This window comes from Hyla sarda, chromosome 5 (assembly GCF_029499605.1).
Source record: "Hyla sarda isolate aHylSar1 chromosome 5, aHylSar1.hap1, whole genome shotgun sequence".
NCBI lineage: Eukaryota > Metazoa > Chordata > Amphibia > Anura > Hylidae > Hyla > Hyla sarda.
The window spans coordinates 58,442,181-58,469,237 of record NC_079193.1 but is presented as its reverse complement, the minus strand read 5'-3'; the positions used below and the strand labels follow the sequence as shown (position 1 = coordinate 58,469,237).

Genomic DNA, 27,057 nt, shown 5'->3' with positions numbered 1-27,057 from the left:
GTTTCCTGTTAGCAGCTGAAACGTTGCCTTCTGTACTATGATGGAATAAACACTGTTTACAAGATTTTCTACAAGCCTTGGAGTGCTGCAGTGGTTTTTTTACCTATGTGAAGTCTGGAGTCCTGTGACCGGGGACCCCCACTGAACTGTACCCATTTTCTACTGCTCTGACAGTGTGCTGATACCTTTTTGTTTTCTATCTAATATCTATCTAACTATCTATCTCATATCTATCTACCTATCTATCTATCTATCTCATATCTATCTATCTATCTATCTATCTCATATCCATCTATCTAACTATCTATCTCATATCTATCTACCTATCTATCTATCTCATATCTATCTATCTATCTATCTCATATCTATCTACCTATCTATCTATCTATCTATCTATCTATCTCATATCTATCTATCTATCTATCTCATATCTATCTATCTATCTATCCAAGCACAAGAAGATAACTGCGGCACTCCAAAGCAGTGGTTAAGGTGAAAAGTGTTTATTCTATCCAGAAACACATGACAACGTTTCAGCTGCTACAATGCAGCCTTTCTCAAGCTTGTAACGTTGTCATGTGTTTCTGGATAGAATAAACACTTTTCACCTTAACCACTGCTTTGGAGTGCCGCAGTTATCTTCTTGTGCTTGTATCCAGTTTCGGGGTCTCGTGGCCAGGGGTCCCCCCTCTGATGTGCACCCAGCATCTACTCATCATTAGGAGTGCTGCTACTATCTTCTTTGGTTTTTGTATCTATCTATCTATCTATCTCATATCTATCTATCTATCTCATATCTATCTATCTATCTCATATCTATCTATCTATCTATCTCATATCTATCTATCTATCTATCTATCTAATATCTATCTATCTATCTAATATCTATCTACTTTATCTATCTATCTATCTCATGTCTATCTATCTATCTATCTATCTTTTCATCTATCTCATATCTATCTATCTCATATCTATCTAACTATCTTATATCTATCTATCTATCTATCTCATATCTATATATCTATCTATCTCATATCTATCTATCTATCTATCTATCTATCTATCTCATATCTATCTATCTCATATCTATCTATCTATATATCTATCTATCTCATATTTATCTATCTCATATCTATCTATCTATCTATCTATCTCATATCTATATATCTATCTATCTCATATCTATCTATCTATCTATCTATCTATCTCATATCTATCTATCTCATATTTATCTATCTCATATCTATCTATCTATCTATCTATCTATCTATCTATCTCATATCTATCTATCTATCTATCACATATTTATCTATCTATCCATCATCTACCTATTTCTCTCATTCATCTATATTAGTCTACCTGCCTATTAAGTTGCTTTCTATACCTAAATATGTCATAGATATTCTTGATTTATCTTTCTACATATCTCTTGTCTACTTTATATCTATTATTTTCTTCTTAACTACAATTCCATATATTTTTAAAACCTTTTTATTTTGAAAACATTCCCCTCTTCCCTCAAACCTGCCAACAATAGAAGAGGGGACATATTAATTTAGGTTTGAAACCAAAAACAAAATACTTATAATTTATCATTTTTATAATTTTTTCGTTTTATTTTAGATCCATGTTGTATGGTGTTATAGAGAGTCCATTACCTCGTAGATGTTGTAGAGGTTGGAGCCTTCGTCGGGCCAGTAGTGGTAACACTGTTTGACTCCATTCTCTGCCAGTGATGTCAACATCACGATGACAACGCAGCCGTTCTCCCACACCATCTGCAGACAAAAGAGATTCACACCGTGGCCACACTGCAAGCGCTTAATGACTGCGTGACACGTGTAATTACAGCGCTCAGGCGCACAATCGCTACTCATTCCATTCAGTGCAAATTCACATTTCGTTTTCATTAGACACTTTTTTCTCTGCAGCTGCTTCCAAATCCCCCAAGCGCAGCGCGGAGTTTAGAAAATATGCCATTTAAATATTTTCTCTTTTGTGGAAATTGCCAGCGTGAGCAGAAGGCAAATGCCACAGAATCCCGGCCTTTGATATGGGGGCTTGGTTATTATTAAAAGAAAGGACCAAGGAACAGATCAGAACCGCCATTACAACAACCTTATTATTTGGCTCTTTCATAACCAAAGTCTTTAATGGCTCTTTGAAGCTACAGAAGTAGCAGGGACAGATTTTTCGCAGAACTCTTTGTAAAATGCCTCTTGCGCTAATGTAGTGGAGTTAGCAGTTGTGACAATGAGGTATGCAAAATGACAAACTCGGCTCTGCTATAACTGAATTTCATTCCTATTTACAGATATCCCATGGCATAGATACAGATGCAGCTGTGATGGGAACAACCCAAAATATAGTATTTCCTGAAATAATAACTCCCACTCTTACACTCCCAAGATATAATCCCGAGTTGCTGTTGACAGATCTAGGATTCTTAATGTGTTTAGCTGAATGCAGCTTAATTGTCAGTTGGCTATAATAGGAATAAAATGAACGTCATCCGGGAGCAGAAAATAACCTGCTTGGTGATGGTTTCCAATATATATATAGTGCAGAATAGTGCAGCAGAATCCCATTGAAGACAAGAGTTTCTCTTATCGGAAATTCTGTAGTATAGATGTACCCTTAAAGGGGTACTCCGGCCAAAGGATAAGGGATAAGATGTCTAATCGCGGGGAGCCCGCCACTGGTTACCTGCAATCTCTCATGTAGCACCCACCTATCATCAGCCTCACGAAGAGAGAATCGCTCTGTGTCTGATGACTCGCGATCATGGGGCCGGAGTATCGTGACGCCATGGCTTGACATGACAAGAGGGCGGAACCATGATGTCTCGATACTCTGGCCCCGTGATCGTGAGTCTTCAGACTCGGAGCGATCTTCGGTCCGTGAGGCTGATGATCGGGGGTGCTGCATGAGAGATTGCGGGGGTCCCCAGCAGCAGGACCCCCGCGATCAGACACCTTATCCCCTATGCGCTGGATAGGGGATAAAATGTTTTAGAGCTGGAGGACCCCTTTAACCCCTTAGGGACTCAACCCAATTTCCCCTTATGGACCATTTTTGCAATTCTGACCACTATTATTTTATGCATTAATAACTCTGAGATGCTTTTACTTTTCACTCTGATTTTCAAGACATATTCTAGTTTATTTTAGTGGTAAATTTTCCGCGATACTTGCATAATTTCTTGGTGAAAAATTCCCAAAAATGTTGAACATTTGAAAATTTAGCATTTTTTTTACTTTGAAACTCTCTGCTTGTAAGGAAAATTGACACCCCAAATAAATTATATATTGATTCACATATACAATAAGTCTACTTTATGTTGGCATCATAAAGCTCACATGTTTTGACTTTGTTACGCAAAGTATTGCAGCAATTTTCTAAATTTTTCCCCAAAATTTCAAAATTGATATTTTTCAGGGACCAGTTCTGTTTGAAGTGGATTTGAGGGGCTTTCATGTTAGAAATACCCAAATAAATGACCCCATTAGAAAAACTGCACTCCTTAAAGTGTTCAAAATGACAGTCAGAAAGTTTGTTAACCCTTTAGGTGTTTCACAGGAATAGCAGCAAAGTATTTTACACTCGCTTGTTCTTGTAGAGCAATTTTTGGAATTTTTAAAAGGGGTAAAAGGAGAGAAATCCCCCCAAAATGTATAACCCAATTTCTCGAGAGTAAAGAACTACCTCATATGTGGATCTAAAGTGGGTGCCCTAGAGGGCTCAGAAGGGAAGGAGCAACAATGGGATTTTGAAGATATTTTGAATATGTTGCATTTAGGAAGCCCCTATGGTGTCAGAACAGCGACAAAAAAACACATGGCACACTATTTGGGAAACTACACCCCTAAAGGAATGTAACAAGGGGTACAGTGAGTCTTAACACCTCACAGGTGTTTGACAAATTTTTTCGCTAAAGTTGGACGTGAAAATGAAAAATTTGATTTTTTTCACAAAAATGCTGGTGTTACCCCAAATTTTTCATTTTCACAAGGGGTGATAGGAGAAAAAGCCTCCCAAAATTTGTAACGCCATTGCTTCTGAGTATGGAAATACCCCATATGTGGATGTAAAGTGATCTGCGGGCAAACTACAATGCTCAGAAGAGAAGGAGCACCATTGGGCTTTTGGAGAGAGCATTTGTTTGGAATGGAAGTTGGGGGCCATATGCGTTTACAAAGCCCCTTGTGGTGCCAGAACAATGAACCCCCAAATGTGACCCCATTTTGGAAACTACACCCCTCACCTAATTTAATAAGGTGTGCAGTGAGCATTTACACCCCAATGGCGTTTGACAGATCTTAGGAACAGTGGGCTGTGCAAATGAAAAATCTGTCAAATACCTGTGGGGTGTAAATGCTCACTGCACCCCTTATTACATTGCGTGGGGGGTGTAGTCTCCAAAATAGGGTCACATGTGGGAGGGATCCATTGTTCTGGCACCATAGGGGCTTTGTACACACAAGGTTCACTATACCCCTTGTTACGTTCCGTGAGAGGTGTAGTTTCCAAAATGGGGTCATATGTGGGTATTCATTTTTTAACACTTTTGTCAGAGCTAGAGATGAGCGAATTAAAAAAAAAATTCGATTAGGCCGATTCAACGAATTTTCTGAAAAAAATTGGTTCGGTTCGAATTTATTTTCAGCAAATCTGTATTAAAACGGCTATTTCTGGCCTACAGAGAGCCACGCATAGGGTGTGTGCTGGGGTAGTGAAATAATACTGATATTCAGTATGACATGTTGCTATTAGAATCACTGTCGCAGAGCGGCACAATGACAGAGACTGAAGGGGCATCAGTATGAGGAGACCACATAGTGGCTGAATGACACAGCTTGGAGGTGGTGACAGCATGAGGAGACCATATAGTTAAGCCCATATATGGGGTATTTCCGCACTCAGGAGAAATTGCATTACAAATTTTGGGGGTCTTTTTTTCCTTTTACATCTTGTGAAAATGAAAAGTATGGGGCAACACCAGCATATTAGTGTAAAAAAAAATTTTTGGGTGTAGACTCCAACTTTCCATTTTCATATGGGGTAAAAGGAGAAAAAGCCCCCCCAAATCTGTAACACAATTACTCCCGAGTATGTGGAGTGTTTTACCTTTTATTTGGTGTAGTGTAGTGTTTTTAGGGTACATTCACACGGGCGGGGGTTTACGGTGAGTTTTCCGCTAGGAGTCTGAGCTGTGGCGGAAAATATGCAGCTCAAACGTGAAACAGGAAACTCACTGTAAACCCCCGCCCATGTGAATGTACCCTGTACATTCACATGGGGGGGAAGGGGGGCGCAAACCTCCAGCTGTTGCAAAACTACAACTCCAACTACAGCAGTTTTCTGTCTGGGCCTGCTGGGATTTGTAGTTTTGCAACATCTGGAGGGCCACAGGTTGGAGATCACTGTGCGGTGGTCTCTAAACTGTACCTCTCCAAATCTCACATAACTACAATTCCCAGCATGCACGAGCAGCGAACGGCTATCTCGGCATGCTGGGAATTGTAGTTGCGTGTCTCCAGCTGTTGCATAACTACATCTCCCAGCATGCCCTTCTGCGATCAGTACATGCTGGGAGTTGTACTTTTGCAAAAGCTGGAGGCACACTGGTTGGAAAACCTTAAGTTAGGTTCTGTTACCCAACTCAGTATTTTCCAACCAGTGTGCCTCCAACTATTGCAAAACTACAACTCCCAGCATGTACTGATCATCGAAGGGCATGCTGGGAGATTTAGTTATGCAACAGCTGGAGGCACGCAACTACAGGTGATAAGTTATGAAACTGCAAAGTAAAACTGCAGGAATTTACAGGTGTGCAGCATAAAATTGGCAGTGTGACATGCTAGGTATGTGTGAACGTGGCCTTACATAGTACCATTATATGTTTTTTCTTATATTGATGAAAAACCCTTATCTGTTATACTACTAGGATCTGGATTTGATCCATACTTTATTTTGCTATGTGACAACTATTCGGCTTGTAACCAGTCATTTCAATGCAAAGTGTCACTATGGTAAATTCTGACTGAATCACAGGTGGAGAAATCTAATGGGCACATGATAAAATGAGCAATCTCAGCGATCATAATGCTGCCTTGTGTAGTTTAGGATTGAAAGGAAATCCCACTGTATATATTTATTGACATGCAAATGTATGCATCCATAGCTTCATGTTTTATGTCTCTGGTACCGTGTTTCCCCGAAAATACACCCTACCCCGAAAATAGGCCCTAGCTGTATTATCGGGGTGGGCTGCAATTACCCCGAAAATAAGACCTAGGCCAGTGGCCTTCAACCTGGGGACCTCCAGATGTTGCAAAACTACAACTCCCAGCATGCCCGGACAGCCAACGGCTGTCCGGGCATGCTGGGAGTTGTAGTTTTGCAACAGCTGCAGGTCTGCAGGTTGAAGACCACTTACCTAGACAGTGCCCGGGCTGCAAATATTAAAAAACAAAGAAACTTACCTTCGTCCTCCGTTCCCCCGTTGCTAAGGAACCGGCCTCACTGTCCTCCGCTGTTCTTGCTGCTTCCTGTAGTTGTGACGTCACAGAGCCTTCAGCCTATCACCGGTCGCAGCGATGTCCCGCCTCGGCCGATGATAGGCTGAGCCCACTGTCATGTAAGAAGCCGGCCGGCTCCTTACATGACAGTCGGCTCAGCCTATCATTGGCCGAGGCGGGACATCGCTGCGGCCGGTGATCGGCTGAAGGATCTGTGACGTCCCAACACCAGGAAGCAGCGAAGGGACCATGAGGCCGGGGCCTTAGCAACGGGGGAACGGAGGACAAAGGTACGGTAAGTTAAAGTTTGTTTTGTAATACCCTATTTGCAGCCCGGGCACAGGAATAGATACAGCACAGCGGCTGATCATTATTTGGGGGGGGAGAGAAGCTGCGCTTGCGGGTGACAAGCGATTATTACCCCGATGTGGGGTGCTGGGCTGATAAACCGGCGGGGGGGGGGGGGGGGGTAGGGGGACATTGGGCTTCAGAGCTGCGCCCATCACATGATAATAATGGGGGTGTAAATACCGTGGAACCGACATGTTGTTTAATGTGCATACCGTACTGTAAATAAGTAAGCCCTACCCTGAAAATAGGCCCTAGTATGTTTTTTGTGGCTAAAAGTAATATAAGACCCGGTCCTATTTCCGGAGAAACACGGTATTACTCAAATTAGGTTCATGAATACAAACCACTTTATACATCAAGTAGTATAGTATTACCTATATTTTAAAGGGAACATTTTACCAAAATGATAAAAGCTCACATCAATCAATGGGTACATGAATCCGGATCACCAACTCTGCTGTATTTGGAGCTCATGCACACAGCTGTATTACAGATTTGTGTTACAGAAACTGTACTGTGGTCCCTCAATTTACAATATGAATTGGTTCCAGGATGACCATTGTATGTTGAGAGCAGAACTCTATGGAAACCTGGTAATTGGTTCTGAAGCAACCAAAATTTCATCCAAATAGGGAAAAATGAGGATTAAAGTAAAATAAGTAGAAAACTAATATAGATAAAGCAAAACTAATACAGATACAGTCCTTACATATAAAAGTAAGAAAGATCTGCTGGGAGCTGTAAATCACTTTCTATATAGAGGACAGGAGCTTCTTCAGGGTCCTGTACACTGCACAGTGTCCTAAAAAAAAAAGTACAATAAAGCCATACCCACCTGGTGTCCAAAGGAGCAGTTAACCCTGGCACAGGTAAAGAGTAGTACAGAACATGTAGTACCTCCCTGTAGTGTAGGGAGGCGCTACCAGACACCAGTCAGTGCATACACTTCAGTAATACAGGTGTTTTACCAGTGAATGCACATTCTGATTGGTCAGTTCTTCCAGCCAATGAAGTTTCACAGATCTGGACTGTCTGTACATTGTATGTTGAGTCTGGTTTCAAGTTAGAATGGTCCAGAAAAGACCATTGTATGTTGGAAATATTGTAACCTGAGGCCATTATAACTTGAGGGATCACTGTGTGATAAAAAATATTATTTTAACACCAGTTTTTGTCCAGTGTTTTACTACCTATATGCGAACAGGGGCCTAAGAAACAAATAATCTCAAGGAATCAAATATATAAAAATAAGATGTTTATTTTATACTATTTATGTTTTATTTAGCAGGATTTCTTTAACTTTTACTTAGATGGAATGTCAAAGTCAATATATTCCAGAATAGGCTATGGCCACAAAGCAGCAGTCCCATGTAGTACTAAATCAAACTACCTGGATATTATTTTACGCCATTGGCAAGTATGTGTTGTTGTTCCCTGTGTATAATTTATAAGATGTTGAAAAAATCTATAGTTCCTTGGGTGTCTACCAAAATAAAGACAAACAAAATAACTGCAAAATCAGCCTCAATATCCTGTATTAACTCACAAATATCTGAAGTAATACGACAGCTGCAAACATCCACATATCCGGCTTATCATATATTATTCACTTCCTGATGTTGTGGGAATTATCTTTTTTTTTATGTTTTAAAAGCAGCAAAAAGAGTTAGAGTAATTCCAGCTAAAAGACTTAAAAGGGAACCTGTCATTACTTTCATGCTGCCTGAATCATACTTCATGCTGCATGAGTCATCGGGGCAGTCCCTGGTGGCTTCACCTTTGACTGACAGATCTCTTCTTATAACCAAACAATGAAGGAAAAATCTATCAATAAATGCCCATCAGGGGCCACCCCAAATCTGGCTTCAGGCAGGTTCCCAAAAAACATATCTCTCTACATATGGATAATATCCGCTTTCCATATTGGTAAAAAAAAAAAAAATCTGCAATAATGTTAGTATGAATTTAGTTATGTTTTTTTAGGTAATATATTTGAAAGATATGGTTCCACATGCCATTTTCCCCAACCTCTCAAGCTGTTGCAAAATTACAACTCCCATCATGCCCTGCCAGCAGGTTGTGGACACAGCCATATGCCATGAATCTGATGACAGTCTAATGCATGTAGAGGCTCACTGATCCCCTGTGGGGAAAATGCATTGGCCTGGTTGGAGTTTTTTAGACAATTGTTTTGTCTTCTCCTTAAGCGACCCCCGTGGAGTCCTGTGTCTGGAGGCATTACCCTCCCTTGTATGTATACAAAAGCAAACATGTTAGCAGAATGACAAAATACTATTTCAAAACCCTATATAAAGCAGTGCCTACATGTCTGTAAATTATTTGCAATCTACATTATTTATTCCAACGTAATTACAGAATAATTAGAAAATATATGAAGGGTATATGTTAAAATACTGTATAAATCTTCAAGGCTCTGGACACTTCTGAATGCATTTTTCCATAAGTCTTTATTTGAAATTGTATTCGTTTTCTGTTCTATGTTCTCTTCCTATGTCTGTCAGAGAAGCAATACTCTGACGGGACTGTTATCAGCCCTTGTCTTCTCTCCTAAAGGAACTTTTAGGCTAATTTACAACCAAAAGAAAGTTGACCTTTGAGAGAGGAGAGATAAGACCTAATCAAAGCAGCTTCTCTGGCCAACTTTGCTCTGATTGGGACACAACAAGAGGAAGTAGAAGAGAAAGTGAGTACATTTTTAGTAAACACCGATGAAGAAAAAAAAATTTTGTACCACAAAAAGTACAAGGTAGAAATAAAAAATGCATTCAATGGGATCCACAGTCTTAAAGAACACAATATTTCACAATGTATTTTATCTCTTCTACAGTATACGCTCAATATTCTACAAAAAGATGACCTGCTACCAGATATAAACTAGGAATAAAATGTTAATAGGGGTTTGGGGACGTTCAGCTTGTAGAATGGATTCTTCCTCCCCGCTCTCTGTTTGTAATTGCACAACACACTGTAGTACAGAGGCACAGAGGGACAGCTCTGTACTATGGAGTGCTGTAATATGGTGCTCCATATGGTGCCACATTACTGAGTTATTTACTCTTGATTATTGCAAATTTTAGTGTCAGAATCTTGAAATTTTGAAAAAACTCTGTATACCCTGTCTTAAAATTTAAGACACATAGGGGTACAGAAGGATTACAAAGGAGGTTTATGGCTGTTGGAGGATGAATGCTGCCATAATACAGTAGTGTGCATGAGCTCCTGGGATTAGTGATTTCCATAGCATTTTGTAAACTGATCCATTCCTTTTACCTGCCCCCATAAAAAATGCTGTTTAATATATCGATAACATGTTATAAGAAAATAGAAGCTGGGCAGATCAATATATCATTTTCTGAAAAAAACATCCCTACAACTTATAATTTATAGATAGAAATCGCTGCTCATTTTGGGCTTAAGAGTCCAGTGGGCGGTCCTAATCAGTGACTGACAGTCTTCTCTAAATGAGTGTGCATAGAGATGGCTGCAAACACTAATTAGCACTGCCCACTGGACTCCTAAGTCGAAAATAAGCAGGGTTTTCAATCAATAAAATACAACTTATACTGAATCTTATTCAACAAATTTATATACATACATCTACATTGATGTACTCAGCTCTTCTTACACTATAGCAGAATTACGATACATTAAATAGCATTATCAAAGTGAGAGTATGCCTCTAATTGTAATGTATGATAGGGACTTATTTCCACATGCTATAGCGACGCTTATGTTTTTCACTTATACAATGTGAAAAATAAGAATTAGACATGAAGTAAATAAGCCTTGTACCTGCCAGAAATCAGCCACAGTTGAGGTGAGCGGTCCTTGGGTTGCAATATAAGCCGGGTTTCTTGGGTCGTGGTCCATCTGAAAAAAAAAAATTGATATCTCCGTTATTATGGAGGAAAATAATATGAAGAATAAATAAACAATATATACAGTAATAGGGTAGATAAAGAGAAACTTAATAAATAAAGACTACTGTCTATGAACTAGGGAAGTTGTATTGAAACTGCGGCCCTCCAGATCTTGAAAAACTGTCCGGGCATACTGCTTTTACTGCTTTTCTCGGCACTGGTTCTACTCCTGATTTCGGCCCTAAAATACTGACCAAAATACTAAGGGCTTTTAAAATTGTATGGCTATCCACAGTATAAGGGGATACATTGCTGATTGTGGAGGGGGGACCCCCCGCAAAGTCCACTCTCGAGCCCCCACCTTCTGAAAAGCACTCAGCCAATCATTGCTGCAGCCAATCATTAGCTGAGCAGGCTGTGGTTGCCAAGATGAGTACATCTGAGAAGATGGGGACTGGAACGCTCAGTCCCCCCATTGGCCCCATTGGGGATATTGCAGGAGGCCCCAGAGGTCCTGAGGACAGGGGATATGTTTTTTAATAGCTAAATAAGGCTGCTTTCACATCACGTTTAGGGCATATGGCACCCGCGCAGTACCCCATTAATTTCAATGAGCCAGTCAGAGTTAGCTAGTGACTCCAGTTGGGTCAGTTTTTGTTGCCAGGCTGTAAATCGTGGTCTGTTGTGGTTTTAGTGCAGCAACAAAAACAGATACAATCCAAAAGTCACCCCACCAGACTTTTTACCTTACTCCTTCCAGCTTAATGAAATGAATGGGGTACAGCACAAGTCCAGCAGGGATATGGCCGGATTCCTGCCGGATCCGACTGCCGTATGCTCCAAATGCAGCCTTAGCCCTTTATTTCCAAGCGGAATCCGTTTACAGCAGAATCCGACTGATCTCAATGGGATTCTGTAACTCAGTGCCCACTACTAGTAGATTTCCGATACAGATTCGGATTGCACCAAACGAATAAGCAGGTTCATTTTTTTCAGAGGAATCTACTTGGAAAAGCCTGTAAGTCAATGGGGCTTTTTTTTTTCGCAATACTTTTTTTCTGTAGTAAAATTCTGTGTAGAATTCCCAATTTCTCTCTACTCTTTTGTCCTCCGCTGACTATCCTCCCATCTCTAGTCATTTTAGGACACAATATTAAGGACGAATGGAAATTCAGATAATTAAAGTCACAGTACACAGTAGAGGATTTCATGGTCGAGAAGCCTGGACTTAGAATAAATGATGACTTTCTTCTTTCTTGTAAATTTTAATATTTATTGCTAATAAACCTCTCAGCCCTAGAAAACCCCTTCAGTTCATATATACTGATATAGAGAAACAAATTTGCCGGGCTGAATTACCTCAACAGCACATTCAGGTTTCCTGGAGAATTCAATGGGTAAAGCTATCAGATAATACATTTTCGTTGCTTGGAAAACATTCTTGATTTATTCTGTAATTGAAATGATATACCGCTATATACTTTACCATGAGCTGCAATTTATGTAGAAACAGAATAATGTTATGGAAAAGCACAAGAATGATGGCTCTTTTTCCAGGAATAAGTATAGTCTATATATTTCATACTGTGCTTTAAATTGTCACTAGTATTTCGACTTAAAAAAAAAAAAAGCAAAAAGAAATAAAAAACACTATTTCACCTCTGTCCTCTGGTCTCAGAGTGAACCTGATAGTGTGTTGTGGTTTCCCTTAAAAGCAGTTGTGAGAAGATTATATAGAACTGCTTCTTTTTAGAAAAAGTGGCGGCCACTCCCGGCAAAGTGCCAAAAAACCCACAGGTAGTAACATGGCTGGGGAGGTGTGGTAGTAGTGCAGAGTATGGACGCATTCTTAGGCTTGTATTAGACAGCAGTAACATGGCTGCATTTTAGTGTCTTTCTTATGGCTAAAAGACTGACACCTTACAGTAATTCTGAATTTAATTTATATTACCATAGGTCCTATAATGATCGGTCAATAGACCTGTGGGAGGTCTGGGTGTAGTAACTGTTATATACAGCATTGCGTATGTGTTTTCCAGGCAAATATTCTGCCAAACATGGCTTAAGCAGGAGAGGTTTGCTATATGGATTTGCTCCTACTCTGGACAGTTCCTGACATGGACAGAGGTGTCAGCAGAGAGCACTGTGGTCAGAGAGAAAAGAACAACTCAACTTCCTCTGTAGTATACAGCAGCTGATAAGTACTGGAAGGATTAAGGGGGTACTCCGGTGAAAAACTTTTTTTTATTTTACATCAACTGGTGCCAGAAAGTTAAACAGATTTGTAAATTACTTCTATTAAAAAATCTTAATTCTTCCTGTACTGATTAGCTGCTGAATACTACAGTGGAAATTTTTTCCGTTTGAAGCACAGAGCTCTCTGCTGACATTATGAGCACAGTGCTCTCTGCTGTCCATTTTTAGGAACCGTCCAGAGCAGCATATGTTTGCTATGGGGATTTTTTCCTGCACTGGACAGTTCCTGACATGGACAGAGGTGTCAGCAGAGAGCACTGTGGTCGTGACAGAAAATAAATCCAAAAAGAAAAGAATTTCCTCTGTAGTATACAGACGCTAATAAGTACAGGAAGGATTAAGATTTTTTAATAGAAATAATTTACAAATCTGTTTAACTTTCTGGCACCAGTTGATTTAAAAATAAGAAAATATAACAAAAACAGAAAAAGCAAATCCTGACATATACAAGTCAGGAAAAGCTGCTAGAAGCTATTAAAGGGGTACTCCGGTGAAAAACTATTTTATTTTATTTTTTTAAATCAACTGGTGCCAGAAAGTTAAACAGATTTGTAAATTACTTCTATTAAAAAAATCTTAATCCTTCCTGTACTTATTAGATGCTGAATACTACAGTGGAAATTATTTTCCGTTTGAAACACAGAGCTCTCTGCTGACATCATGAGCACAGTGCTCTCTGCTGACATCTCTGTCCATTTTAGGAACTGTAAGAAGTAAAAGGAAATCCCCATAGCAAATATTTGCTGTTCTGGTCAGTTCCTAAAATGGACAGAGATGTCAGCAGAGAGCACTGTGCTCGTGATGTCAGCAGAGAGCTCTGTGTTCCAAAAAGAAAATAATTTCCGCTGTAGTATTCAGCAGCTAATAAGTACAGGAAGGATTAAGATTTTTTAATAGAAGTAGTTTACATATCTGTTTAACTTTCTGGAGCCAGTTGATGTGGGAAAATAGTTTTCCCCCACAGTACCCCTTTAAGGCTGAATATGTGCAGGATACTGTACGGGTAAATACACCCTAAGGGTACGTTAACATGTACGGGATCTGCTGCATTTTTTTGAGCATTTTTTTTTACTACCTATTGAAGTTAATGAATAGAAAACTCAGCTGCACAAAATATGTAGCATAAATATGTAGCGGATCCTGTACATGTTAACGTACCCTTAGGGTGTATTTACCCGTACAGTATCCTGCACATATTCAGCCTTAAAGGGGTATTCACATCTTTATGCTATCACTTAAAGATCCGACTTCTGGGCCCCCCTGATGGTGAGAATGAAGGGGACATAGCACTTGTGTAATAATGCATTCATTCATGATATGGCCACCTTCACAATTTAGGTAAAAAGAAGATCCAAGAAAGGGAGATGAATCGCGCTGCCACAAGAAGTATATATAGGTACATTTATTGCACACAAAGGATCCACGCAACGCGTTTCAAAGCTGGAACGGCTTTCTTGGATCTTCTTTTTACCTATATTTGCTCCTGGACACTGGGAGCCGCAGTGGCCGCTATCACAGGATTCCTGATCAAGCGCATTGTGTTGTGCCTCCATTCGCACAACTCGCACAGGTGAGTGTGTTTTTATTGGGCTCTTTACTATCTCATCCATCAGGTTCCATCCAGGGGCGCGCACCGTGTTCTCTTTTGTACCTTCACAATTTAGACCCACAGAGAAGTCAGTTTTTTTAGGCAAAAAGTTTCAAATGACTTTTTCTTGCCATTTAGAAAAAAAAAATTTGCATCGTTTTAAGACTTTTTTCTGGTCCAAAGTTTTTCTACAACAAATTCTATTATGTAATTTGTATATCAGCCATTTTTTGACCAATTGTTTTCTGAAAAACATGAGAACAAATTTCCAAAATATAGCACTTTTTTTGAGACAGGCCAAAAAATGTCAATGGCACTCAAATGTATGCCTATAGCAGAGGTAAAATTGAATCGAATGTGAAATGACAGACTTTTTACTATTAAAATCAATGCCATTCAATGGTAAAAAAAAATTTACAGTTATTTTTACATTTTTTGAGATGTAAAACGAATATCTTTGGGGGCATTTTACATCTCACAGAGCGTTGCACAGAGCCTCACTCTTTTACTCTTGTATAACACAAGTGTTACGCCTAGCGCTCCGGGTCCCCGCTCCTCCCCGGAGCGCTCACGGCGTCTTTCTCCCTGCAGCTCCCCGGTCAGTCCCGCTGACCGGGAGCGCTGCACTGTCATGGCCGTCGGGGATGCGATTCGCACAGCGGGACGCGCCCGCTCGCGAATCGCATCCCAGGTCACTTACCCGTCCCGGTCCCCTGCTGTCATGTGCTGGCGCGCGCGGCTCCGCTCTCTAGGGCGCGCGCGCGCCAGCTCTCTGAGACTTAAAGGGCCAGTGCACCAATGATTGGTGCCTGGCCCAATTAGCTTAATTGGCTTCCACCTGCTCCCTGGCTATATCTGATCTCCTCCCATGCACTCCCTTGCCGGATCTTGTTGCCTTGTGCCAGTGAAAGCGTTTAGTGTGTCCAAAGCCTGTGTACCTGAACTTCTGCTATCCATCCTGACTACGAACCTTGCCGCCTGCCCCCGACCTTCTGCTACGTCTGACCTTGCCTCTGCCTAGTCCTTCTGTCCCACGCCTTCTCAGCAGTCAGTGAGGTTGAGCCGTTGCTAGTGGATACGACCTGGTTGCTACTGCCGCAGCAAGACCATCCCGCTTTGCGGCGGGCTCTGGTGAAAACCAGTAGCCTCTTAGAACCGGTCCACTAGCACGGTCCACGCCAATCCCTCGCTGACACAGAGGATCCACTACCTGGAAGCCGAATCGTGACAACAAGCACTTTAATAGACAGGAGAACTCTTTGAACTGAATCTAACCTTACACCTAAACTACACCTATTTATGTGCATGCCTCTGAAGGAAATGTGGAATAAAGTAGTGATAGTAGGGCCGCCATTTTTGTTCTAAATTTCATATTCATATTCCTATTGAAGAAATTGACAGTGAATCTCTCTTCAGCCATATGTGTCTCCTTTTGGAAAAAAGCACCAAACTGTAATTTAGCAGATAAGGGGCTACCTCAATACTATTATATAGGTATTAGCCTATCTTTTTGTTTCCTAAATGGCCATTAGATGGCTGGTGGAAAATACGCACTTTACATTACAAATATACAGAGGTGTCCTTCCTGAGAGGGGGAAATTGATTGATGGGCCATGGGTAGACCTCCAATAGCTGATCAGAGGGGGGGGAGGGGCGGAGACAGACACCCCTACCAATTTTCTATTTGGACAGTGCCAGTGTCTGGTGTACACAATGTACAGATCAGAAGCCTTAGTCCATCCATATGTGTTGTGGTTGGGCTACATTACAGCAGCTCATCTCCCATTACACGGACTGGAAGCTGAGCTGCAGATACCAGTCCTTCACCTATAGCCATAGTATATGTTTAAAGTATTTGTACTACATTTCTAAAGTATTTTTTATTGGAAATTGAGGATCGTTGCAAATTGTTTGAAATGATTGAATTGATATCATGATAAATTGTGTAACATTATCAAGAAAGGTTAAGGGTGGACCCATCTGGAAATGAACAGCACATCTCTTTCTTTCTGTATACAAATGAAGCAAACGCTAACTTGACATTTATCACATGCTATTATAAATGTCAAGTTAGGGTTTGCAACATAAATGAATAATTTTAGAAGAAATGGATGTCAGTGTATTATTCTCATCATTTCATAAATGTACGGCCATATTGTGCAAAACAAGGACACAGTGTATATACATTTTTGCATGCCCACATTCAGGGCTTTTTTTTAGTACAAAGCACATATAAGGAACATATGTTAGCTTGTAGAAATGGCATTCCGCTGTCATTTAAATGATATAAATGTGAAGAGCGGCTGTGTTACGTAGCGAGCCAGCCATTCATGGTCTGCTAGACAGGAGCAGAGAATCAATGCTGATTTGAGCGGTGCTGTCAGGGAGCTTAGCTATCTGTTACATCAGAAACAGGCCGTTCGTCGCCTTTTAGCGATAATCAGCTACTGTCAGAAAACTGCTTTCTGGAACGTGGCAAACATAATGATTCAGAACAAGGAAATCTGCCATCTGCTTATGAGAACTAAATATAATTACAGCCAAGCTATGAATGTTCTGTAGGATGTGACACAATTAAAGTTCTCCTATCGCCTACTAACTTGGAAGAGGAGATGAGCGAGCAGAATTTAGCAAATTTAAGGGTCACAGTTTGTGGAATCCTTTATGAACCTTTATTGGTTATAGAAACGGTATTTCATATCCTGCAGTTTTGTAAATCTGATATAAAAATTGTAAACTATGAACCTAGTGAAACACAATTTGGTGGGCTGTTAGATTATTCAATGCATTAATATCTCAATAATTTTAGCTTTTTCTGAATGAATAGTGTCAATCACAAGGTAACATATAAGATATATTTATTTCTGTACCATGACCCCCCCATAGTCATGACATAAAATACTCCTGTTCTTCCCGGTAGACCTGAGTTCTCGAACCTTTTGTAGGTTGCAAAAAAAATCAAGCTTTGATCCATGCACTAAGTTGTAGGAACCCTTATTGTTGGCAGTGGTACACATTAACATCTAAAGATGCCAAAACCAGGGAAGACATATGACACACATAGGGGGTGTGGGAGCCACATGTGGATTCGGAGACACTGCAGTAGTTTAGCCCCACGCTTATTATACTACATGAGAATTATCAAAGCTCAAATAGGTCGGCAACAAATTTCTAGCAGTAAACAATGTTATAATAGGTAAGGGAAAGGTATGATTAGTCATGACTAAGACAATAAAAAAAAAAACCTATCCCCTATCCACATATATATAGGATAGGATAGGGGATATAGGATATAGGATAGGGGATTAGTGTCTGAACGGGAGGGGTTCTACTGCTGGGACCCCCTACAATCTTAGAATGGGGCCACGGCTCTCCCAGCTGCATAGGACAGATGGCACAGTTTGTCGCCACATGCAATTTCTATGGGAGCGGCAAAGTTATCCAAGTACAGTGGTGCATAAAGCAGGTGTCGTCTACTGCTCTATAAATGTTTTCACCAAAGCCAGTTTAAGGGGCCTTTTATACAGAGCAATTATTACCAAAATGATACAATTATTTCCCCATGTAAAATACTCAGCGATCAGCCTATGAACAGGCAAAAACACATTAATCGGTGATCTCTGAGATTGCTTTGCCCAAAAAATGATTGTTAATCAATTGCACATTTCATCTCCCAACAATGACTGTAAAGGGCCACACAAACAAGCCAGAAATGGTTCACATAGATCTGCCTACACAATAATGCAGCCATGTAAAACACCGAGTGACGATCTACTAAATCGGCACTTATATCGGGCAGCCATCAACCCGCCTAAAAGGACCATGAGACCTATAGTAAATTATCATTACGTATTCATCTTTCAAACCAAACACAGGTCAGATCTATCTATGTATGTTACATTTTTAGACAATTAATGTATTCTGACCTATTGACATTGCTGATCAAAAGTTATTACCCATTCACGGGTAACCTGGTAACCTACTAGCATCAAATAACTAAATAAGCCATTAAATTATAGTTTGCATATAGCTATGGGAGGCTCAAGCACCAAAAACAACAATCATATAATATAGACCCAGATCTAAAAATCTCTAGGCATGGTCTAAAGAGATGAGACCATGCTACTGCAAGAGACCTCTAGCATATATTAGAATAACCTCCATGCAATTCAAGTGAAGACATTTTCCTTCCACCGCCCCATTGTGTCACTCCTATGGGACGGGACATTTAACGTAATCTGAAGTTCTTGGGTCTGATACAAAATCTAAAAAACAGAGCTCGCAGACAAAGAGGAATTGATAGCGTTATTGCTATTAGGCATTGGGTATGGCTGTAACCTCTGCACCCCTATAGTCCCAACCATGGTCATGTGTCATGACATGGGTTGTACCCCACTGTGTGGCATTAGTAAGACGAGCCTAGATTTAAATTTGCAATAAAGATGAATAGAAGTCTAGTTATGAACGAAGTTCCCCCTTCAAAGTAACAGTAAAATATTCTAGTAAAGAACAAACCCTATTCATGTATAAAGGGTCAGTCACTGCCACCATGAATAAGGTTAAGTTGGGTTTAAAATAACTCTCAGGGGTATAAATCAGAGATAAATATGGGATTGAAGTGGTTTTCTAGACATACAGAAAAGCTAAATCAATTTGGGAATCAATGGCCGGTCAATAACAAGCTCATCAATAGTTCTTTATGTCGAAGCAAATGAAATAGAACTTGTAGTTCAATCCATTAAGTGGTCTGATTAACACAGAAGTAAATGTCATCCTCACAGGGCTATTATAGTAGACGGAGAACATCTATTGCATAGTATGTCTTCACGGTTACAGGAGTGCCATATAACACCGTAATGTCATGAATCTAATAGCATCAACTTCCCATTTATATCCGCTTCCTGCAAATACCTTGAAATGTGACATTAAGTTACGGAGGCAAAACTACAATTAAAATGCCTTGTCACAAAGTAATGATTTTACGAGATAAAAAGCTGCAAAGAAAAAAAAATCCCCGAAACACATCAAACCACTCTGACATTATAAACCTTCAATAAAAAAAACATTAACCAAATCATTATTGTTTCACTAAGACAATATTTTTTAAAGATGACCACTTGTATCAGGCATTGCACATCATTCAATTTTTATTTACTTAAAATTTGACAATAAGGAGGAATTCTGCTTAAGGGTATACAGTATTTACACGTACAATATCCATCTTCAGCATGCTCCAGCCCCGACCCTCGGAGACGGGATTCAGTGACGACCCACTCAGCAAATCATAGGCTGATCGGTCAGAGCCCCCCAATCAGAAACTTATATCCTATGCTGTGAATAGGGGATATATATTTTTTTACCCCGGGGGACCCCTTAAAGGTTATGTTTACACAGTGTTTTTTTATGCTTATTTAAAGGGCATCTTATCCCCTATCCAAAGAATAGGAGATAAGTTGTCTGATCGCGGGGGTCCCCGCTGGGGACCCCCGCAATCTCGGCTGCGGCACCCCAGACATCCGATGCATGGAGCGAATTTTGCTCTGTGCCGGATGACTGGAGATGCGGGGTGGAAGCTTGTGACGTCACCATCACACCCCCTCAATGCAAGTCTATGGTAGGCCGTCACGCCCCCTCCCATAGACTTGCATTAAGGGGGCATGGCCGTGACATCACGAGCCTCCGGCGTTGCACCCTACGCTCTAAACGAATGCCGGGTGCAGCAGGGAGATCGTGGGTGGTTCCCAGCTGCGGGACCCCCGGGATCAGGTACCATATCCTAGACATCTTTTCCCCTATGCAAAGGATACGGGATAATAAGATGTCTGATCGTGGGGGTTCCGCCGCTGGGTAGAGGATAAGATGTCTAAGGGCAGAGTACAACTTTAATTTGTAAACATATGTCAGCAAAATCATGGACAAATTGCAACTGCTGTGGATCTCTATGCACACAGTATGTAAAAATGCAGATGCCTAAATAAGTGACATGTCTTTCTTCTTATGTAAGTCTATTGGAAGTCTGTTAGGGACTTTAAAAAAAACATGATGCATAAGCCCTGCTATATGTGGGTAGTGAGCAGGTATTACAACATGTGTCATCCAATGATTTTAGATGGTGTGTTTTATATCACATGAAAAACTATGAAGAAATCCCCACTATTGCCTAGTGATACCTTATGGTACATATGGAGGGAGATAAATTCTATAACTGTATAAATAAACCATTTCAACTGCCCACCTCCCCCTCATGCCAAACATCCTATTTTTATTTATTTATTTATCTATTTATTTATATAGCGCCTACCGATTCCGCAGCGCTTTGACAGTTCTAGCTGCTCCCACCTTCTGGAAGCCCCTTGACCTGGTCCCAAGAATCTCCAGAGAGTCCGGACTGTGAAATACTGGCAGAGACAGATCTCATGCATCATGGCAGAATGATATACAGTGGCACGTGTCTTCCCTAGTGGTCAGGCAATAAAACATGAGGACCTAAAAGACCCATAGCAATGCTATTTGCATTCTGAATATACTTGTATTTAACAACATCACATTTTCTTTAGCTACTGGAATGTCTTTATTAACTTCTTTGTGACTTCAAAGTAACAGCTGCAGCTAGAATTATGGCTTTCAGTGATGAGAAGAACACAATCGGATAAAAGCTGTGGGTGGTCCATCTAGTGACTCTGATCCGGAGAGATGGTTTGGTGACAGGACCTATTCCATGCTATAGGTTGGACAAAGTTCTGTATCATTTGTGTTTTGTGACCTCTTAGCAGTATACATTTATCGTTTATAAGAATATGTCACATACTGTCCTCAGAGGATACATTGAACTGAAAAATCAAATTGGAAAGGAAGGATTCCCATTGGAGTTACACACTAAGGTTTCCTATACACACTCTATAAAATGATCTATAAAAGCCCTGATCCTGGCTGGCAGACCCTGTCACTAGAGGTGACATGCTTTATTCTGTTACCTACTATCCAACAGAATCGGTGGTTTTGGCAGCTACTATGGCCTATGTAGTCTCCTAAATATTCTTTTTCCTTGCTTGCAGCCCAGATTACAACTCTAGGCAGTCAGTGCAGCTCTGTGTAATGGCTGTCAGACAATTGCTTTTACTATCTGTGTGCATGTTGTGTTTTCAGTCAGCAGCACACACTGCACATGTCTTTTCTTTCTGAATATCCTCCCCCCAGCAATAAATCATGCTATGCTCTGAATGGCAGCAGTCAGTGATAAGATCTACAGCAGGAAAAGAGCGTTATGTGCTGAGTTGTGACTGAGAATCTTCACTGGGCTTCTCTGCTGCAAGCTCCTCACATAGGGAGGGGAGGTGTGCCTGTGAAGCCAGAAATCATGTGGTGTTTGCCTTGCAGGAAGGTGGTGCTAGTCTCATTGAAGGGTTTACACGAAGACAAGGATCTGAATATGACATCTCTCACTTCCTGCATGTACAGTAAGTGACAGCTGAAAGTGGGAAACTGCTCTATATAGCTAATGAATGGTATTTAGAAAAATAAATAGGTTGGTGAGAGGGAAAGAATGGGCTATGGATTTAGTTCCCCGGAGTACCCCTTCAATGGTAAAATGCAGACACAATTTTTCTGAGGTTTTGTGGATTCATTTTTTTCAAATAAAATACACCTGCAAAATCATTGTAAGAAAAAAAAAAAATGTAAGCAGGTGAATACTTACTATGGGACTGGCATTGATGTAATCAGAGTGATCATGGCCATTCTCTCCCTTCAGAATTATTCTGTTGTGGTCATCTGTTAAGACAAAAAGAATAGTATAAGTAGGTACTATCACATGTGGTTTATATATCCTGAGCCTTTTTTGCTTAAAAAAAATTAAATAGGACAATAACATGTGCATATGAATAGTACAAGGCACACTCGAAAAACATGTTTAAATACTCTGATACATTTCCAGTACATTAATGCTGGCCTACTTCTAGGTATCAACAAAGAGTCGTCATTATAGCAGTTGGAAAAACATATCAATCCAGGGAAGTCAATGGCTAAGGCATTTAGTAACATTTTGAAAAAAAATATGTGAAAGATAAAAAATATTGTCATGTTCATACACAGTGATGTTGAACATTTATTAGCCACAAAATGACCATAAAACAGCAAATTTAGTTGCGTAATTTATTATACACAAGCATCTTTGTCCATAATCAGTAAATATATGTGTAAAATAAAATATGCCACACAATTTGACACTGTGTAAACATAGCCCTTTTGAGCCTAATTTTGGTCTTCATTTTAACCAAGTGGGTACAAAACACAGAGAGGGAGATTTATCAAAAGTAAAGTTGTGGAGTTGCCCATAGCAACCAATCAGATTTCTTCTTTCATTTTTGCAACTCTTCCTCTGGGCAGGTTTTGATAAATCTCCCCCAGAAAGAGGTGCAAATGCTTCGATTGTAGTTTTTCTCTGAATCAGTTCCATTTTCTGGTTTTGGTAAAAATACTGACTAAAATGGGGCCCAAGAAACTGAATAGAAAAGAAAAGAAGGAATTATTTTATACTTTTATACAAAATAGTAAAATCCGCAAAGAATCAATTTAAGCAACTAACATGTTTTGATCATATTGATCTTAATCATGGGAACATCGACTTTCAGGAAGCCCAAATTATAAAGGTAATTCAACCGAATTCTATGGAATCACCATGTTATGGATTTGAAATAAACTACATACAATGTTGGATAATTTTGCTAATACGTTGCATAACTTATATTTTAACCAATCTTCAGTCCGGAGCGGCATTCTCAATTTATTAGACTTCTGAGCAGAAATCTCCCAGCATTCCCTGCTAGCACAATGTCTGCATTACAGAGGCCTCATTACATCACTGAGGATGTGTCTGACAACATTACAGAGGCCCCACTACATTACTGAGGATGTCTGACGACATTACAGGGGCCCCACTACATCACTTAGGATGTGTCTGACGACATTACAGGGGCCCCACTACATCACTGAGGATGTGTCTGACAACATTACAGAGGCCCCACTACATCACTGAGGATGTCTGACGACATTACAGGGGCCCCACTACATCACTGAGGATGTGTCTGACAACATTACAGGGGCCCCACTACATCACTGAGGATGTGTCTGACAACATTACAGGGGCCCCACTACATCACTGAGGATGTGTCTGACAACATTACAGAGGCCCCACTACATCACTGAGGATGTGTCTGACGACATTACAGGGGCCCCACTACATCACTTAGGATGTGTCTGACAACATTACAGGGGCCCCACTACATCACTGAGGATGTGTCTGACGACATTACAGGGGCCCCACTACATCACTTAGGATGTGTCTGACGACATTACAGGGGCCCCACTACATCACTGAGGATGTGTCTGACAACATTACAGAGGCCCCACTACATCACTGAGGATGTCTGACGACATTACAGGGGCCCCACTACATCACTGAGGATGTGTCTGACAACATTACAGGGGCCCCACTACATCACTGAGGATGTGTCTGACAACATTACAGAGGCCCCACTACATCACTGAGGATGTCTGACGACATTACAGGGGCCCCACTACATCACTGAGGATGTGTCTGCCAACATTACAGGGGCCCCACTACATCACTGAGGATGTGTGTGACGACATTACAGGGGCCCCACTACATCACTGAGGATGTGTCTGATGACATTACAGGGGCCCCACTACATCACTGAGGATGTCTGACGACATTACAGGGGCCCCACTACATCACTGAGGATGTGTCTGACGACATTACAGGGGCCCCACTACATCACTGAGGATGTGTCTGACGACATTACAGGGGCCCCACTACATCACTGAGGATGTGTCTGACGACATTACAGGGGCCCAACTACATCACTGAGGATGTGTCTGACGACATTACAGGGGCCCAACTACATCACTGAGGATGTGTCTGACAACATTACAGGGGCCCCACTACATCACTTAGGATGTGTCTGACGACATTACAGGGGCCCCACTACATCACTGAGGATGTGTCTGACGACATTACAGGGGCCCAACCACATCACTTAGGATGTGTCTGACGACATTACAGGGGCCCAACCACATCACTTAGGATGTGTCTGACAACATTACAGGGGCCCCACTACATCACTGAGGATGTGTCTGACAACATTACAGGGGCCCCACTACATCACTGAGGATGTGTCTGACAACATTACAGGGGCCCCACTACATCACTGAGGATGTGTCTGATGACATTACAGGGGCCCCACTACATCACTGAGGATGTGTCTGACAACATTACAGGGGCCCCACTACATCACTGAGGATGTGTCTGACAACATTACAGGGGCCCCACTACATCACTTAGGATGTGTCTGACGACATTACAGGGGCCCCACTACATCACTGAGGATGTGTCTGACGACATTACAGGGGCCCCACTACATCACTGAGGATGTGTCTGCCAACATTACAGGGGCCCCACTACATCACTTAGGATGTGTCTGACAACATTACAGGGGCCCCACTACATCACTTAGGATGTGTCTGACAACATTACAGGGGCCCCACTACATCACTTAGGATGTGTCTGACGACATTACAGGGGCCCCACTACATCACTGAGGATGTGTCTGACGACATTACAGGGGCCCCACTACATCACTGAGGATGTGTCTGACAACATTACAGGGGCCCCACTACATCACTGAGGATGTGTCTGACAACATTACAGGGGCCCCACTACATCACTGAGGATGTGTCTGACAACATTACAGGGGCCCCACTACATCACTTAGGATGTGTCTGACAACATTACAGGGGCCCCACTACATCACTGAGGATGTGTCTGACAACATTACAGGGGCCCCACTACATCACTGAGGATGTGTCTGACAACATTACAGGGGCCCAACCACATCACTTAGGATGTGTCTGATGACATTACAGGGGCCCCACTACATCACTTAGGATGTGTCTGACAACATTACAGGGGCCCCACTACATCACTGAGGATGTGTCTGACAACATTACAGGGGCCCCACTACATCACTGAGTAGAATAATTTTAGTTTAACCGGCTAGTGCCCCTAGTTGATCATACCACAAGGAGTTGGTGTATCAATATTTCTGACCCTGAAAACATTTGGGGATTTTTCTGTGTTTACGTTTGATAACTAGTAAAACTAAGAATACAGTTCTGGTGTATAATACAGATACAACAGAAATGATGCAATGTATTTACAAAACTACCCAAATGGTAATGTAGATTATATTTATATGTAATGTAAAATAAACAGAATAAGTATTCCTAATGCAGCACAGCTGTACAGTAGAGGAGCCCAGGTAAACAATGGTGGTTTTCAAACTTATAAAATCACCTTTTCATTTCTCAGTCAAGGAGGTGGAGTTGTGCTGGTAAAGTGTCACAGCTTAGCACAACTCCTTGTTTACCCTCAACCTTACCCCCAGCCCCTCCTTTATTGTAAGCCATGCCCTGTACATCAATCAAGGCTGGGAGGTGAGGGTGAATAAGGAGGTGTGACAGTTTGTAGCACTTGACCAGCTTGGCCCCACCACCTTGACACTTGGCTAAAAAACTAAAAGGAGATTTTATAAGTTTGGCTTCAGGAAAGGTACTGTTTGCTTTTACACCCTAAGGGTATGTTCACACTATGGATTTGTAGCTGAATCTCTGCTCGCAGAATTCAGCAAGCGGAGATTCAGCCTGGCAGCCAGTGGCGGTGGAAGGACCGCGCGGCACTACGCCGTCACCATTGACAGCTATGCAGTGCTCGTGGAGTTCCGCGCAAAGAATGAACATGTTCTTTCTTTGCGCGGAACAATTTCAGTGGCGGAATTGTCCTCGGCTGAAATTCCACAGTGTGAACGGGTCTTACGGAAGACCCATTCACACAGATGCTAATGTTCACTGTGCAAAATTTCACTCGCGGGATTCCGCACACGGAATTCCGTGGGAATTCCGCAGTGTGAACATACCCTAATAGCTATCCAACAGTGCCTGCAGCTCTTAGCAGCAAATACAGCTGACAGGTTTCCTTTTTAAAATAAAGGTAAAACTTGATGCAACAATGATACTTACATGCAACCACTGTGAGAGATCGGTTCTTTGCAGCATTTTCCTCTTTCAGCGCTATGGTTGTTGCAGTAAGATCCGCTTGGTATGCACATAGAGCCTCCCACTCTTTTTCCAGACGATTCTTATTCTTCAAGTGATCTTCCATATAAGACTGGAATTTAAAAAAAAAATTGTAATAAGAAATTTTATTTCAGTTTTATTGATTTCATCTTTCTTTCAGTATAAAATTATTTTAATTGAAACTCCATTCCCCATATACTGTATTAAGTTGCTTTTGTTACATGGGGGCATAAGAAAGCAGTGGTAAGTTAAAGAAGGACTTATACGTTTCCCTTTTACTGCACCGTTTCGCACTTCACAAAGTGCTTCT

General features: G+C 41.1%; 1 protein-coding gene across 1 annotated transcript in view; it reads right to left on the bottom strand.

The window, feature by feature from the left end:
- Positions 1–27,057, bottom strand: part of PTPRN2 (protein tyrosine phosphatase receptor type N2) — a 1,048,643-nt gene that overhangs the window by 33,609 nt on the left and 987,977 nt on the right. Inside the window, exons 15-18 of the mRNA XM_056519562.1 lie at positions 26,691–26,838; positions 22,294–22,367; positions 10,686–10,763; positions 1,659–1,778 (exon numbers count right to left, since the gene is read on the bottom strand). Of these exons, the coding sequence (XP_056375537.1) occupies positions 1,659–1,778; positions 10,686–10,763; positions 22,294–22,367; positions 26,691–26,838 (420 nt within the window). The remainder of the gene's footprint in view (positions 1–1,658; positions 1,779–10,685; positions 10,764–22,293; positions 22,368–26,690; positions 26,839–27,057) is intronic.